The sequence below is a fragment of the Vanellus vanellus genome (assembly GCF_965231255.1).
Source record: "Vanellus vanellus genome assembly, chromosome: 23".
Lineage (NCBI taxonomy): Eukaryota > Metazoa > Chordata > Aves > Charadriiformes > Charadriidae > Vanellus > Vanellus vanellus.
Genome location: NC_138928.1, coordinates 711,723 through 725,890, shown reverse-complemented (window position 1 = coordinate 725,890; position 14,168 = coordinate 711,723). Strand labels below are relative to the sequence as shown.

Genomic DNA, 14,168 nt, shown 5'->3' with positions numbered 1-14,168 from the left:
GGTACCCCTCCGCTTCAAATTATGACAGACTTTGGTAAGTGGATTGGCTGTTAAACTTCTTGGCCCCGGTTCTGTTCATTACCTGGGAATAAACTGACTAGTCTACAGTTTTTGTTGTGTTCTCCACCACAAACTTTTGGTTGAGATACTGAAAATGTACCTTGTCCTGCCCTGCTGCAATAATTGGCCTCTTTTTGTGTGGGTAACTAAACCCACCAGATCTGTCTCACTGGGAAGTTAACCTTCTTCCCCTGGTCAAGCAGTAGCACTGTCTACCAACTTATTTGTATTTCCAGCCTTTGGACATTCCTATCTGTACTGATTCTTTGCTGTGTGGTCCTTTTGACCAAGAAACCAGTCAGCTGATGGTGCAGTTAGCGAATATGGCAAACAGTTCACATCCTGTACTGGTTTTGACTGGGGTAGAGTTACACTTCTTCGTGGTAGTTTGTATGGGGCTGGTTTGGATGTGTGCTGAAAACAGTGTTGATAACACGGGAATGTTTTTGCTATTGCTGAGCAGCGCTTACACAGCGCCAAGGCCTTTTCTGCTCCTCTCACCATCCCCCCAGTGAGGGCTGGGGGTGCACAAGAAGTTGAGAGTGACACAGCTGGGACCAAAGGGATATTCCAGACCATATGATGCCATGCTCAGCAATAAAAGCTGGGGGGTGAAGGATGGTGAGGGCTGTCCTTGCCTGGGGACTGTCTGGGCATTGGTCAGTTGGTGGTGTGCAATTGTTTTCTTTTGCATTGCTCATTTTTCAAGGGTTTTATTTGCCTCTCTCTTTGTTGTTTTTGTTTGTTTTTCTTACTTTTTAAAAATTTCTTTTTAATTATTAAACTGTCTTTATCTCAACCCATGAGTTTTCCTCACTTTTACCCTTCTGATTCTCCCCCCATCCCACCAGGGGGGAGTGAGCAAGTGGTGCTTAGTTGCCAGTGGGGGTTAAACCACGACACATCCACAGCCCAGAGGCGCCGGTGGCAGGGCTGTATCCATCTGTGACGGTCAGGCAGCATGGACTCTGTGAAGTGCCACAGATCTGAGTCAGTTCTTGCTATCTTAAGTGCATACAGGGTAGTTTTAAAGAGAATCCAGTGGATCATTGACCAATAAAGCTGGTAGGAACATAAACTCCTCTGTGGACTGCCTCAGTTTTGAGATCCACAGTGAACTCGTGGTGACACTCACCAATTGCAGAGCAGCATCGGGACAGAGCTGAGCATTGATTTCCCCATCAGCCTTGAAGAGCTAAACGCACTGTACATACTGACGTGGCCAGAGAGCTCCAGGCGGTACAGTAACCTGCGGAGGGGTGCGTATACAGGGCAGAATGGCTTTGCAGGTGCACAGCAGGACCCCCACTGCAACCGGTGCACCCAGTTCAGCACTGCATTGGCCTTATGGTGCAACTGCACATGGCAACAACCTTTCTTCACCGATATCTGTGTCAACACCAATTAAACATCAGTTTAGCTGGATCAGCAGCACCATAAATCTGGTCAGAAAGGCAGGGGATGCCTACAAGTAGAGCAAGAGGGTCCCCGTAGACAGAAGCTGCACTTTATGCTGTGCGGCTCAGACTACGTGCAGCACGTGGCTTCACCTCTCCCACAATCAGGAACTGGGTCTCAGGTACAGGCCAGCTGCTCACAGACATTGCCTTTAGGTGCTAGCATTTCTGTTTCCAACAGAAATCCCCAAATCCCAGCTGGGCTCTGGAGGGAAGGGATGGAACCAGACCCCTGTGAGTGGTGCTGGCATCGTGAGGGTCTTGTGGACATCGGCACCAGAGCCAAACGGGGGGACCTGTGGCTGCAGCAGGGGTTGAGCTGCTCAGGGCACTGAGCCTCCATGTTGCTGCTGGTAGCCACAGCTACATCTCTCGCTCTGGTTATTCCTTATCAAGGGAGGTTCCTCCCACCAGAGTCTGAAGCTGTGCCCTTCTCCAAGCATCTTTTCTTCTCAGGAGTTGGGTCCTGTGTTTGCTGAGTCCTGACACTTCTTTCCTCCTACCCTTTTTGGTGCTAGCTCCTTGGACCTGCCCCAGTTTGACACAGAGAACCGAGTCCTTCTGCCTGTTCTGGAGAACAGGAGTCACAGACTGCTCCCTCCCGAGCAAAGCACAAGGCAGCAAGTTCTTGGAGCCACGTCCTCATGCTCCATTGCCAGAGATTCCAAATTAACCAGGGATTCTGCAATGAGCTGCGGTCTGGATGTTTGCCACGGAAAGAGCATGCTATTAACAGCGTTCCAGGCAGCGTGCAGAGCCAGCTGCTCGAGGAGGGGAAGGATACCTGTGCTGACATGGCTTTGCTTATTTTCCCTTGCTCTCAGGGCATCTCTTCCAGCTGGGTTTGAACAATGGCAGAGGGCGACTCCTGGCAGCACTCAGACAAGATCACCCTGCCTCTGCACGCACGACGATTAAGGCGAGCAACTGTCTCCCTTCCTCCGGGGGAACGCAGAGACTCCTGGAAGATAAGGAAGATGAAAGGGGGAGCAGAAGCACTGCTGAGCATACACACACTCTCTGCTGCTTCCCCAGCGAGGAGGAGCATGGATAAACACATCCATGCAGGGCACTCTCCTCATGCAGCTTCTCAGCCCAGGGACATGTGGCTCCTATCGACGCCGCAAATTGCCCTGAAAGACGTTTCAAGGACAGACTTTGCCTGCAGTTCTGGCCTGTCCTGCCAGACTAACACCCGCCAGGAAGGCAGGCTTCTGGAAAAAACACAGCTCTGGCTCTTTTGCTTTGGCCTCCTCTGGCGGCTGAACGGCAGCTGCTCTGGGCAGAACATGCCCCACTTTCAGGCCCAACTGTGTTTAGGAGATTACACCCCGCCTTGGGCTGCTTCCCTCCCGCCACAGCCTACGCGTCTGATAGAGCAGTGCCGAGGAGGGACAGGTAACCGTGAATTTCTCCACGCAGAAGCTGCAGCTGAACAGTTCATATTTTAACCGAAGACAAAACTGAAGCCCTCAGGAAGTGACCGTGCGATGATCAAGGGCTATATCAAGCTGTTACCACACGTGTAGCTCTCAGATTCCGACATGCAGTACTGAAAAAACTGAACTGAAGCAACCCCTGGGTTGGACTGTGCCATTTTGGATTAAGTTTTGGGAAAGATGCAAGAAACAATTTTTCCAGAGCCTGCTTCCCCCTCTCAGGAGATGGAAGCGTTATCTCAGTGACCCGGGAACCTGCTCCCTCAGGAAGAGTGCACTCGGTGATTGCGTTTAGGGAGCAAAACATGTGTTTTTTCCTCTGTGTGCGGTCAGATAATTTTCAGACGCCAGTGCGCTTCCTCTGAAGCACACTCCTGCGAAGACAGCCTTGGCTTCTCTCGCTCACCGGGGGGGTGCAGCCCCACGGTTCAATAGCTCTCACCCAGATTGCTGGGCTTCCATCTGCCTCTTCTCTACCCCCACCAACACAAAAAGATCCAGCTGCACTTGTAAGAAAGCTGCACTTTCAGAACCTGGGTGACTCGCAACTCAGCACAAAACTATTTATGCTGAAACGCATAACAGAAATTATTGGTTGAAAGAAACATAAAGCTGGCTTTTATCAAAGCCCTCATTTTCTCTTTCCATTTTTATAGCAAGTTCCACTCAGCTGCTGTGGTTTCTTTCCATGTCCCCCAGCAGCTGCAAAATACTTGGTGGTTTTTGGCAAAATACTTGATGGTTTAGCGTTCCTTTGATTCTAGGGTTTGGCCTTTATTAACCTGGCTTTGCAGGAGGCAGGGAAGCATTTCCCTGCAATATTTGTTGAATGACCCCGAAGCCATTTCCTCTCTATTGTTTCCTTTCCTCCTACTTTTCTTGTTCCTGCCAGGGAGTGTAATGTCAGGCACGTAAAATGACCTTCAGAGAACATTCACAACACATTTCAGATATCCCTCTTCTCCCAAACACCCACACTTTGTAGAAACCGCCCGTGCTGATATGGCAGTATATGTTCACATAGTGTAATCGTGCTCTGTAGCGCTGGTTTAGCGAAATAATCAAGACAAGATATGTAGATGTAATGCCAAAAATACCTCTCCTAGCAGAACTGGCCCTATTTGTATCAATGCACAGCCCTTTTCTGAACTCTGCTGAGCTCCATGTCTCCAGACATAATGGCAGTGGGTTCTGCAGCGCTGAGCTGCAGGTATTGCAGAGATCCTACCTCAAGCCCTCCTGGCTGCCTACATGACGACTAGCTGAACGGCAGAGGTCTACAACACAGCAGGGAGGCAAACAGCAAAGTCCTCCTCCAAGCTATTACTTCAAAGTCCATATTGTCATAACTGCTCTGCCAAAGATTTCTTCTGTTAAGAGATGAGCAGTCATGGAGAGAGACCACGGGTGTTGTCAGGCCCAGAAACCAAGACCTTTTGGCTGACTTGCAGCACTGGGGAAGAAAAGAGATCCTTGAATTCCAGTCCCCGCTCCAAGCACCACTTACCTATTTCACTGAAATACACGTAATTTAGGGAAGGAAGAGTGTGAATGAGACCTCTTAGCAAGGAATGGCTTGCAGCAGTTACCCAAGACAGCTCAGCTGATCTCGCAGCCTCCTGCTGCCAAAAATGAGAAGACCTGCACCCTGCCATTGCCTACCGAGTATCTCATGCGGGCTGCAGAGCTCAAACTCCCGTGTTTCAACCCAGCAGCCTGAGAAAAGAAGTGGGTAGCTTTAGACCAAGTTATCAGACGGAACAGTCTCAGCAAAGGGTTCAGCAGCTGGCTTGAGGGAGCGGTTTGGGTGGGAAAGGGAGCAGAGAGGTGAAGCTACGAGGTGTCAATGTCAGCCGAAGCCCAGACCATGGTTTTGGGGCTGTAAACCCGTCTCAATACCTGAGTCAGCATAGAGAAAGATCTGTTTTCACCCATCCTAAATACATTTATATTTATGGTATATAAACACCTAACCAGTACAAACAGCCATGCCTTAAAGCCAGATTGGGAAGCAATTAGACAAAATTGTTATTATTTGTCCCCACCCAAAAGCAGCATGGAGGTTTTGTGTCCTGCCGTGCACAGTCCTCACCCACCTCACTGGCAGGATCGGCCAATGCAAGGGGTGCAGGCTCATTAGCGTTCCCTCTCTTGGCAGGTCTACAGCTTAACACAGAATGGGTCTAATGGGTCTTAGGAGTAAAGTCTATGCAGCTATTTATGTAGCAGAATCAACTTTCAAGTTAATTTAAAAGTGACCTGCATGTGGAAATACTGGTTCCTGGTCTGTCTTATTTATAATAAAGAAAGATGGGCTGCAAGATGAGCGTTGACAGGTCTTAAGAAGCTCTTCCCATACCTGAAGGTTGGCCCTTGTCTGTCCTTTTCCTACAAGTTCCTGCAGGCAACTGGAAAACAGTTTTTCAACATTCTAGGTACAAAGCAGTGAAAAGATTATGTTTATTTGTGAGAATATCCAAAATTTTATTAGCTCTCATTAACACAAAAACTGCTCAGTGCTTCATTAGATGTTCCCAAATCTGATGTTGCTGTCTGTTGCATAAACTTTTGCCCAAGGTGAGGCTTGCTGACTGCAGACATTCTGCCTCTAAAGCTCAGTTAACATCACAGTGGGACTGCCTGGGCTCAAATTCCACAAAGTGATGCTGCCTGTTCCCTCTTCACCATTTTTTTTTTTTCTCTTCTACCCTTCATTCTCACATCAGCTCTCAGGATACGCTCTTACCCCAGAGTTAGCCCAGGGCTCCTGGTCAAACTGCTCTATTGCACGGCTATATGTTCACCAGCACCACGTCCCTGCCCATGCTACCTGGACATCAAGGGTGTATCTCACAGCTTCTCCAAGCTGCAAGAAGCCAAGATCCTACCTGAGGTTGAAAGATCCCAAGATCTAACAGTACAAAAGTTTCCTCTTGTGAATTCTAAGAGACTTCTTAGCATTTCCACAATCTGTATGATCCTACCTCACATTTAAGAGTCAGTGGGAACCAAAACTGGATGCTGTGGAGGATGTAGCCATTCAGTACACCTTTCCTCTCAGGCTGAAGGGCAGGAGGAGCTTTCATTACTCACCATCACTGAGCAACGCCACACTGAAGCGGATTCAAATTGCTGCAGTGCTGATGTGAAGAAGGCCTTTGACCCTATGTCTCCCATCTCTCCAGGAAGCATTCTACTGCGCTAGAAAGCGCCTGGAAGCGATCGAGAAAAGCTGCTGCCACCACCTCAGCTCTGTCCCAGTGCCACCCACTGAATACTCCCCAGTATCAGGAATCCACATGTACCATTTTTTTGAGAAGTGTCATTTTACTCAGCATTAATCCTGCTGATACCCACAAGCCCATTCTGCACAGTGGTGTCTCCAAAATGAAACTATTGTGCAGCACGTTTTATATTTTAGTAACACAGGCTATAATCTAGGTATTATAGGTCAAACCACATTCCCTAATAGATAGCAATCTAAGTGAAAGTGTGAAATTAAAGTGACGTGATCCCACTATTTCATTGTGCCTGTGCAGAACCCAAATGAAGTTCTCCTGTCCTTCTAGGACAGGAGATGAACCTGTTCAGTCACTGGGCTTTGGGCTAAACAAGAAGGGCAGAAGGAAAGAATTTTTCATGTTAAATGTGCTCCTGACACATTCAACAAGGACATAGCACAAGAGTCACCTCCTACCCAAGTGAGAGCCTGAATCACCAGAGTATGGAGTTATGCCTCTCACCCTCCCATTAATAAATCTTGACTGCCCACAGCAGAGGTTTCTGATAGAGCAGCCCCAGAGCAACCAATATCTTCGTTGTTCTACATGAGGGCAGAGTCTCCAAATCTTAAAAGTGCAGCTGCTCAAGCACTGGAAGAGGAAAGGACTTGTTTCTCCTTCACCTGCTGTCAGGATGCCCTTCTGGAAAATCCCCCTGAGGCTGTGCCTGCCTTACAGACTCCTGCCAGCAAAACTGTTTTAGTAGAGGAGCAAGGAAAGGGTCTCTTCCACAGCCTTGTGGCAGCAACATTGCTAATCTTTAAGTACAACCGATCTTGATTTTGGTGGCAAATACAACTTCATCATCCCAGCGCAATGACAGTTGTGCCTTTACAGCAGTGTTGGTACCAAAAGTGTTTATTAGCGTAGCACACTGACACACCTCCTGCAGTAAGGCATGCCCTCCGTGACCCAAGACGATCACTGTAAAGCTGCTGCATTATTCATACAGGGGTTTGCAAACAGAGAATGCAAACTGGACCACAATCACCAAAAAATAAATACAGTGAGAACCATTGCTGCTGCAGCCTCCTTCAATTTTCAGTCCGCTTTGTGCCCATCTTTTAAAGGGCAGGGACCAAAACTGGACACAATAACCCGGCATTGCTCCTACCAGCTGTGTTTACAGAAGAGAAATTCCTTCCCAACTTCTCTGTTTAATATACACATGTCTGTTTTGATATTCTGCAGCACTGAGACACGCGTTCACTGGACACTGCTTGTCCAATGATTCAAATCCTTTTCAGATTGGAATCTCTTAATTCTTGCTGCCTGGAAATACTATGATCTTGCACATTTTCTTTATTTGCCATTCTATCAGCCTATGCTGTCTGCAAACTCTACCTGTATCTTATTTTATTTCCAAGTACTCAGTTAATAAAACGGCATACAGTGTTAATTAAAATGCCTTACACACACTTTAGGTGCCATATACTCTTACAGGTTACGGTTGTCAAGTAGGATGAGGTTTTAGAGAACCTAAATGTTAGGGTTTGGGGCAGGGAACATTTCTTCTGAAAATCAACAGAAGATACAGCCTTCGACCCTGTAACTGCTTTGGCTGTAGTTCAAACAATTTAAGCCACCACAATGATTCAATGCAGCAGTCCTGCCCTCCCCTTGCCCTTGTGCCAGCACCCACATTTACACAGCCGTGTCACAAACTGACCAGCCTCAAAGACATCTTAGCATGTTTTAAGAACAGCAGCTGCACACGGAAGAAGTGACAGGGAGCAGCCAGGAAGGCCTGGGGCTGCTTCTAGCAACAGTGGCAAATGAAACCGTTTGGCAAAACTGTCACGGTGAACTGTCCCTGCAGGTCACAGAAGACCGTCCCGCTACCGACGTCCTTCAGAGGCTCAGGCGAAGAGCGGGCTGTGCCGGTGCTGCGCTTCTTGGTGCTGATCAGTCTGTGGACCTGGGCTGAGGGGTGACCAGCCGGGCTGTAGGTTAGTCAAGCTGTGGGGTAGCCAGGCTGCGGTCAGTCAGGTAGCCGGGCTGTGGGCTGCCACAGCAGGGCTGCGGGGTGGCCAAGCCACGGTCAGTCTGCCGGGCCTCGGCTCAGTCTGTCACTGCCATGGCGGCCCGGCTCCAGGGCAGGCGGGGTTCCCGGTGGCCGAGCCCCGGGCCCGAGCGGGTGTCTGGACCCATGGTCCCCATCCCCAGCCCAGTGTCACTCGTGGGCCACGCGCTCCAGCGCCACGTAGAAGCTGTCCTTGTCGTCGAGGCAGTGCCAACCGATGGGCCCCGCCTCGCAGTCGGCGCACACCAGGAACTTGACGTTGCCCACGTCGCGGGTGAAGCCCACATTCTCGAAGGAGAACATGTCGCGCACCAGCCAGTGCTCCCGCACCACGTCCCCGCCGCCGCCGCCCGCTGCGGCCGCCGCCTTCTTCCTCATGGCGGGCAGGAGGAGCTGCGGGAGACACGGCGTCACCGCCCGGCCCGCAGGGGGCGCCCTTCCCCCCGCCCGTCCGCCCGCCCGCCCGCCCCCCGCCGCTCCCTCCCCCTCACCCGCCGCGCCCCGGTACCTCACGGCGGGCGAAGGTGGCGGCGCCGGGCAGCAGCACCCGCGACCCGCAGCGCTGGCACAGCACCGCCTTCAGGTTGCGGCCCTGCGCGCACACCAGCTCGGCCGAGCCCGGCGCGGCGGCGGGAGGCGCAGGAGGAGAGGGAGGAGGCGCCGCCGCCGGCTCCATCTCGGCGCAGGCCGCCGCCATGGCCGCGCAGGCGCGCTGAGTGCCGCCACCGCCCGAGGGGCGGGGTGGGGCAGTGACGTCAGGAAGTGACGTCAGGCGGCGCCGCCGTGTGCGCGCCCGGCCCTGAGGGGCGGCGGTGGCGGCGGCGCGTCCCCTCAGCCGCGGCCCAGCGCCCGAACCTCGGTGCCGCCGGGCGGGGCGGCCGTGGGCGCCGCCAGCAGCCGCCGTGCTGTGGAGCAGCGGGGTTTGAATGGCCCCTGGGCGCCTGCCGGGCCGCTGGCGTGTGAGGTGACTGCCGCGGCTGTGTAGGCCGCGCTGCTAAGGCACGCTGAGGCGGGCGGGCCTGGCAAAGCGTCCGTTCCCGCTCTGCGGGTGAGGGGACGGCGCGGGCTGAGCAGCGGAACGTGTGGGGGATCACAGAATCCCAGACTGGTCAGGGTTGGAAGAGATGTCTGGAGCTCCCCCAGTGCCACCCCCCGCCAGAGCAGGGGCACCTCCAGCAGTGGCACAGGACACGTCCAGGCGGGTTTGGAATGGCTCCAGAGTGGGAGACTCCCCCCCCCCCCTCTCTGGGCAGCTGTGCCAGTGCTCTGCCGCCCGCACAGGAGAGAAGTCCCTCCTCAGGTTGAGATGGAACTTCCTACGGTCAACTTTGTGCCCATTCCCTCTTGTCCTGTCACTGGGCACCACTGAAAAAAGCCTGTTCCCACCCCCCCCCGGCACCCTCCCTTTAAGTATTGATAAGCATTGATAAGATCCCCCCTCAGTCTTCTCCAGACTGAAAAGCCCCACGTCCCTCAGCCTTTCCTCGTAAAAAAGATGCTCCGGTCCCCTCATCATCTCTGTAGCCCTTTGCTGGACCCTCTCCAGCAGTTCCCTGTCCTTCCTGACCCGGGGAGCCCCGAACTGGACACAGCGCTCCAGATGTGGCCTCCCCAGGGCAGAGGAGAGGGGGAGGATGCCCTCCCTCCACCTGCTGGCCACGCTCTGCTTGATGCCCCCCAGGATGCCATTGGCCTTCTTGGCCACCAGGGCACATTGCTGGCTCATGGTCCTCCTGTTGGCCACCAGGACTCCCAGGTCCCTTCTCACAGAGCTGCATCCCTGTGTGAAACTGGGCTGTGTTACAAGCTGGTAGTGAACAGTTGGCACCCAAAGTCTGTTGGCCTGCCAGCCAGGCCTGTCAGGGACAGTCACTGCCCGGCCATGGGAACCTGGAGATACTTCTTTTACAGCTGTGTTATGGTTTGAGAAACCCACAACAATTTATTGTTGTTTAGACAATCATTCTATCACCTGATGACCCCTCCCCACCCAGGAAGGGGAATTGGGGAAAACCAAGGAAACACGAGGGTTGAAATATAAACAAATATAATAGAATCAGATTAGATAGTTAATATTAACAACACTAAAGCACCAGTATTGATCCCAATACCAATAAAATATACAAGGATTATGCTCAGCCCATTCTATCCATAGGAAGCTGTGCGCTCCTAACAGGAGACAACCAATGTTGGACACTGAGCACTGCGGCTTTGGGAGGAAGGGAAGGGCTCAGGGGTCCGGCACTGGGACAAGGAGTTCTCAGGGTCGCCGCCATCAGGGGAGAGAGAGAACTCAGAAAACTGTCTAATTTGTATTGAATGTGCCATTCATGGTATGAAATACTCCTGTTGGCCAGCTTGGGTCAAGTGCCCGGGTCTCGCTTCTCCTCATCCCCGCACCTGGCGAGCTCGAAAACACTGAGACCTTGAGCCCCACACACCATTGCTGGCTATGAAGTAAATATTTTCACAAATTCAGACACTAGAGTCTTCTAAAAGTGCAGTTTTCCCAAGCATTAGAAGACAAACTAGTCCTGTGTCGCTCAAACCAGGACAAGCCATCAGAGAAAGCAGATCTCGGCTGATGCTGGACACAGGGGAGTCGTCTCCCTGCAATGCTGCTGCATGTATTTCACATGTAGTGATTGCATCAGCATTTCTGAGAGCCTGGGCTGTGCTATTTTCCTGCTGCTCACAGCAGCTCACTTGGCTGCTTGGTACAGAGAGAACCCCCTCAGAAATGGGGAAGGGGAGGGGAAGAATGCACTGAAAGGGTGCTGACATTCAGAACAATACATTTTCCAGGAGAGGAAACCAGAGTTCAGCCAGGCTCTGGAGAGCCTGGGGAAAGCAGGAGGCTGTGCCGGTGCCTGCAGGCAGCAGTGCTGGAGACGAGGTCCTGGGGCCGGAGTGACTGTTGGGCTTGCTCTTCACTGAACAACTCTGAGTTCTGCTGATCTCGGGACCTGCTGCTAGCAGCCCACTGGTAGCACTGTTGGAAAGATGGAAACAGGCCTGTTGATTGTATCCACTGCTCCCTTAGCGGGTAAAACAGATCCCAGGAGAGCCCTGATTCTTGCTTTTCCCTGACTATTCGTTGTAAATATACACCATCCTCCTGCTACCTTGCTGTCTCCTGACTGGCTGCTCCCGAGAACTCTCAGGAGAAGCCAGAAATGGGAACTGATATTCAAGGTATTAAAGGCACGGGATTTCATCAGCAGTCCAGCTGCTCACCTCAGGCTCCAGCCTGGGCAATCCCAGTCCTGAATGCTGCATCGTCAGCCGCAGCTCTGCTCCCTGCCACGAGCTGCAAGGGCAGTGTGGCTGGTAGACACAAACCTCACCATCCTGTGAATCGTGCAGGCATTTCTAAGGCAGAAACAGCGTATGGGGCATAGAAACTCCTCAGCCACCTCTGGGTGTGTGCTGGGGAGCTGAGAGGGGAGCGGATGCACAAAGGGTGGTGTGAAGCTCAGCAACACCCACTGCAAGCAGCCCTGGGGCACCCGCTGCTCAAAAGCCAGTCACGCAGAACAACCTCAGAAAGATCTTGACTTGCCTGGAACAGGCGACAGATTTGGCTGGTGGCCGAGCAGAAGCCAGAGTGTCTCCATTCACTGAGGAACTGCGTTGAGGTGGGGACTCTGCACCCGCAGCGGCTCAGCAGTGACAGGCACAGCTGTGTGACACGGCAACAGCTCTGGTGAGCTGAAAGGGCTGAGACTTGGTCCTGTCCTCACTATGGCACAGTGACTTCACCTAAAGAGCGGTGACAGAGGGGGCTGTGCTGTGCTGGAACGCTGCAGGGAGCACAGAGGACATTTCTACACGCCCTCGGTTCTGCTGTCTCCCTCTCCCAGCCTGAGCTACTTTGTTCAGCTTTGCTCTGCCTCTGTGAAACGCCGGGTGCAGGCAGCACGTTTATCTGTAGAGGAGGCTGTGCTGCCAAGTTTCTGCATCCTCCCTCACCCAAGATGTGTCCCGCTTCCACAGGGTTTGGGGCTTGTGGCACCAGAGAGAGGAGAGGGGTTTCTGCAGCTCAGCAGTTTCCTGCTACCACAGTGCAGGAGTTGCCTGCAGAAGCACACGGTGCCCAACAGCGGCTGCTGACAGGGATTCAGATCTGCTCTGCAGCCAGAGCAACTTTGGGAAGTCACAGGATCCCCGTGCTTGGAGATACTCTGGACTCAATGAAACAACGTCCTGAGAGACCTGATCCAAACGGGATCTCCTCTGAGCAGGATCACAGACCACCAGATTGCCTCTCCCAACCGCAGTTATTCTTCAGTTCTGTGATTTCTTTTCTTGTGTAAGTGCAAACACTTTTACAAAAACGACCCGGGGTGAACATGCCCAGGAGCTCTGGCTCCGTCCCTGCTCAGGCAGTGCGCTGCCCTGAGAGCCAGACAGCCCCTGCTGCCTCCAAGGCACCCCAGCAGCGAGAGTTTGGCTTCACTCCAGAACTTCGGAGCCTCCCGATGGGTCGCTTCTGCCTCCCATGAGCAGCTGAAGGAAGCGCTGCTCCCGCCCCTGTTTGCTGTGTGCAGGAGGCTCCAGTGGAGGAGGCACGAAGCAAAGGCCCCCACCTCCCTGAGGGTAGCGTGCCATGAAGCAACACGTTTGTAGAGCTTCAGCTCGATTGTATTAAGTGTGCACATACTAATTTAGATGGTCACACTATACATGGGGAGCGAGATCCTGGTCAGTTGGGGAGGGGAGAGGAAAACAAGCCCTCTGCCTGGCCTCGGTGAAGTCCATTCCGGTTGCAAGTCAAAAGCTGACAGTGTTGCATCAATGCTTACCTCGATACCACCTGCTCGTCAAATTAACTTGAGATGAAGCTTTCCCAGCGAGATCCACCGCCCATAAAACTCCGATGGGTGGCACAAGACTACACTGCCGCCTCCCAGCCCGTGGGCCACGACTGCTGCAAGACAGGGCTGTGGTGGGCCCGGCAGGTTGTTCAGGGTCGGTTGCTGGTGGGGGGCTTGTCTTTGTTACAGTCCTCTGGAACTTTGCAAGAAAGAAAGAAAAACCTACCAACCCAAAGGGATCTTTAGCCAATTCTTAACATGCTTGGGTGGGAAACTGGTGTTGAAAAATTTATGCTCAATTCTGCATCTTGGCATTTTCTCCTAGATTGTTCATGGAGCAGAGCTTTACTCTTACTGGTCTGTCAGAATCACTACCAGCTTCTTTCCAAGCAGAACATTTTGACCCTTTGTTTTACCTTCAACAGTAGCTTATAAGTTTTCTCACCTCCAGCTATGCAGATGCAGACCATTTTGAAGGTTGATACTGTTCATTATCTAGCTGGAAATGGCGATTCCTCTTCAAACCCTTCAGTACATCTTGTCCTGGAAAGACAGTGATGGGGTCTGCTGGCCACTGTGAATAGGGTCGTGTCCTGCTGTGACCCAGTTCCGATGCTGGCCCTTCAGTCTGCTGAGCTTCAGCAGAACCAGGCACCGGACACATTTATTTTCAGCACTTGTCACTTCTGGAGCTGAAGCCCCCAGAGGCAGGAGAGCAGGGCTGGTCAGGGAAGGGAAGCTCCTGACAGCTCCAGGTTTGGCAGCCTGGAAAGTTCTCCTCCACATGCCCATCTCCCAGATGGTGTCAGGGGTGCAGGGGGTAGGACAGATCCACATATGAAATCACCGAGTCCTTCCTCATGAATACTGCACTCTCCCAAGTGGGTCCTTTTACCTTCTTGTTTCCTCACATATTTCTTGCTGGCTAAAGAGTGACAGAGTTGTTCATCCTGAGGGACACGTGTCAGGAGAGGCTGTTTGAAATCTAGAATAACGGGTCAGAGGTTTACTAGGGGACCAGGTGGTGGGTGAGCATTCAGAGCCATGGAAGGCTGCTGGGGCAGGATGCTACAGTTTGCCTTGAAATCAAC

The 14,168-nt window shown here is 52.4% G+C and overlaps 1 protein-coding gene across 1 annotated transcript; it reads right to left on the bottom strand.

The window, feature by feature from the left end:
* Positions 1-7,079: 7,079 nt before the first annotated feature.
* RABIF (RAB interacting factor) lies at positions 7,080-8,957 on the bottom strand (the record flags this gene model as incomplete). The annotated part of the gene is made up of 2 exons (XM_082494524.1): positions 7,080-8,653; positions 8,769-8,957. 2 exons carry the CDS (start codon positions 8,955-8,957, stop codon positions 8,411-8,413), a joined length of 432 nt encoding a protein of 143 aa, XP_082350650.1. The 3' UTR covers positions 7,080-8,410.
* Between the last annotated feature and the right edge of the window lie 5,211 nt (positions 8,958-14,168).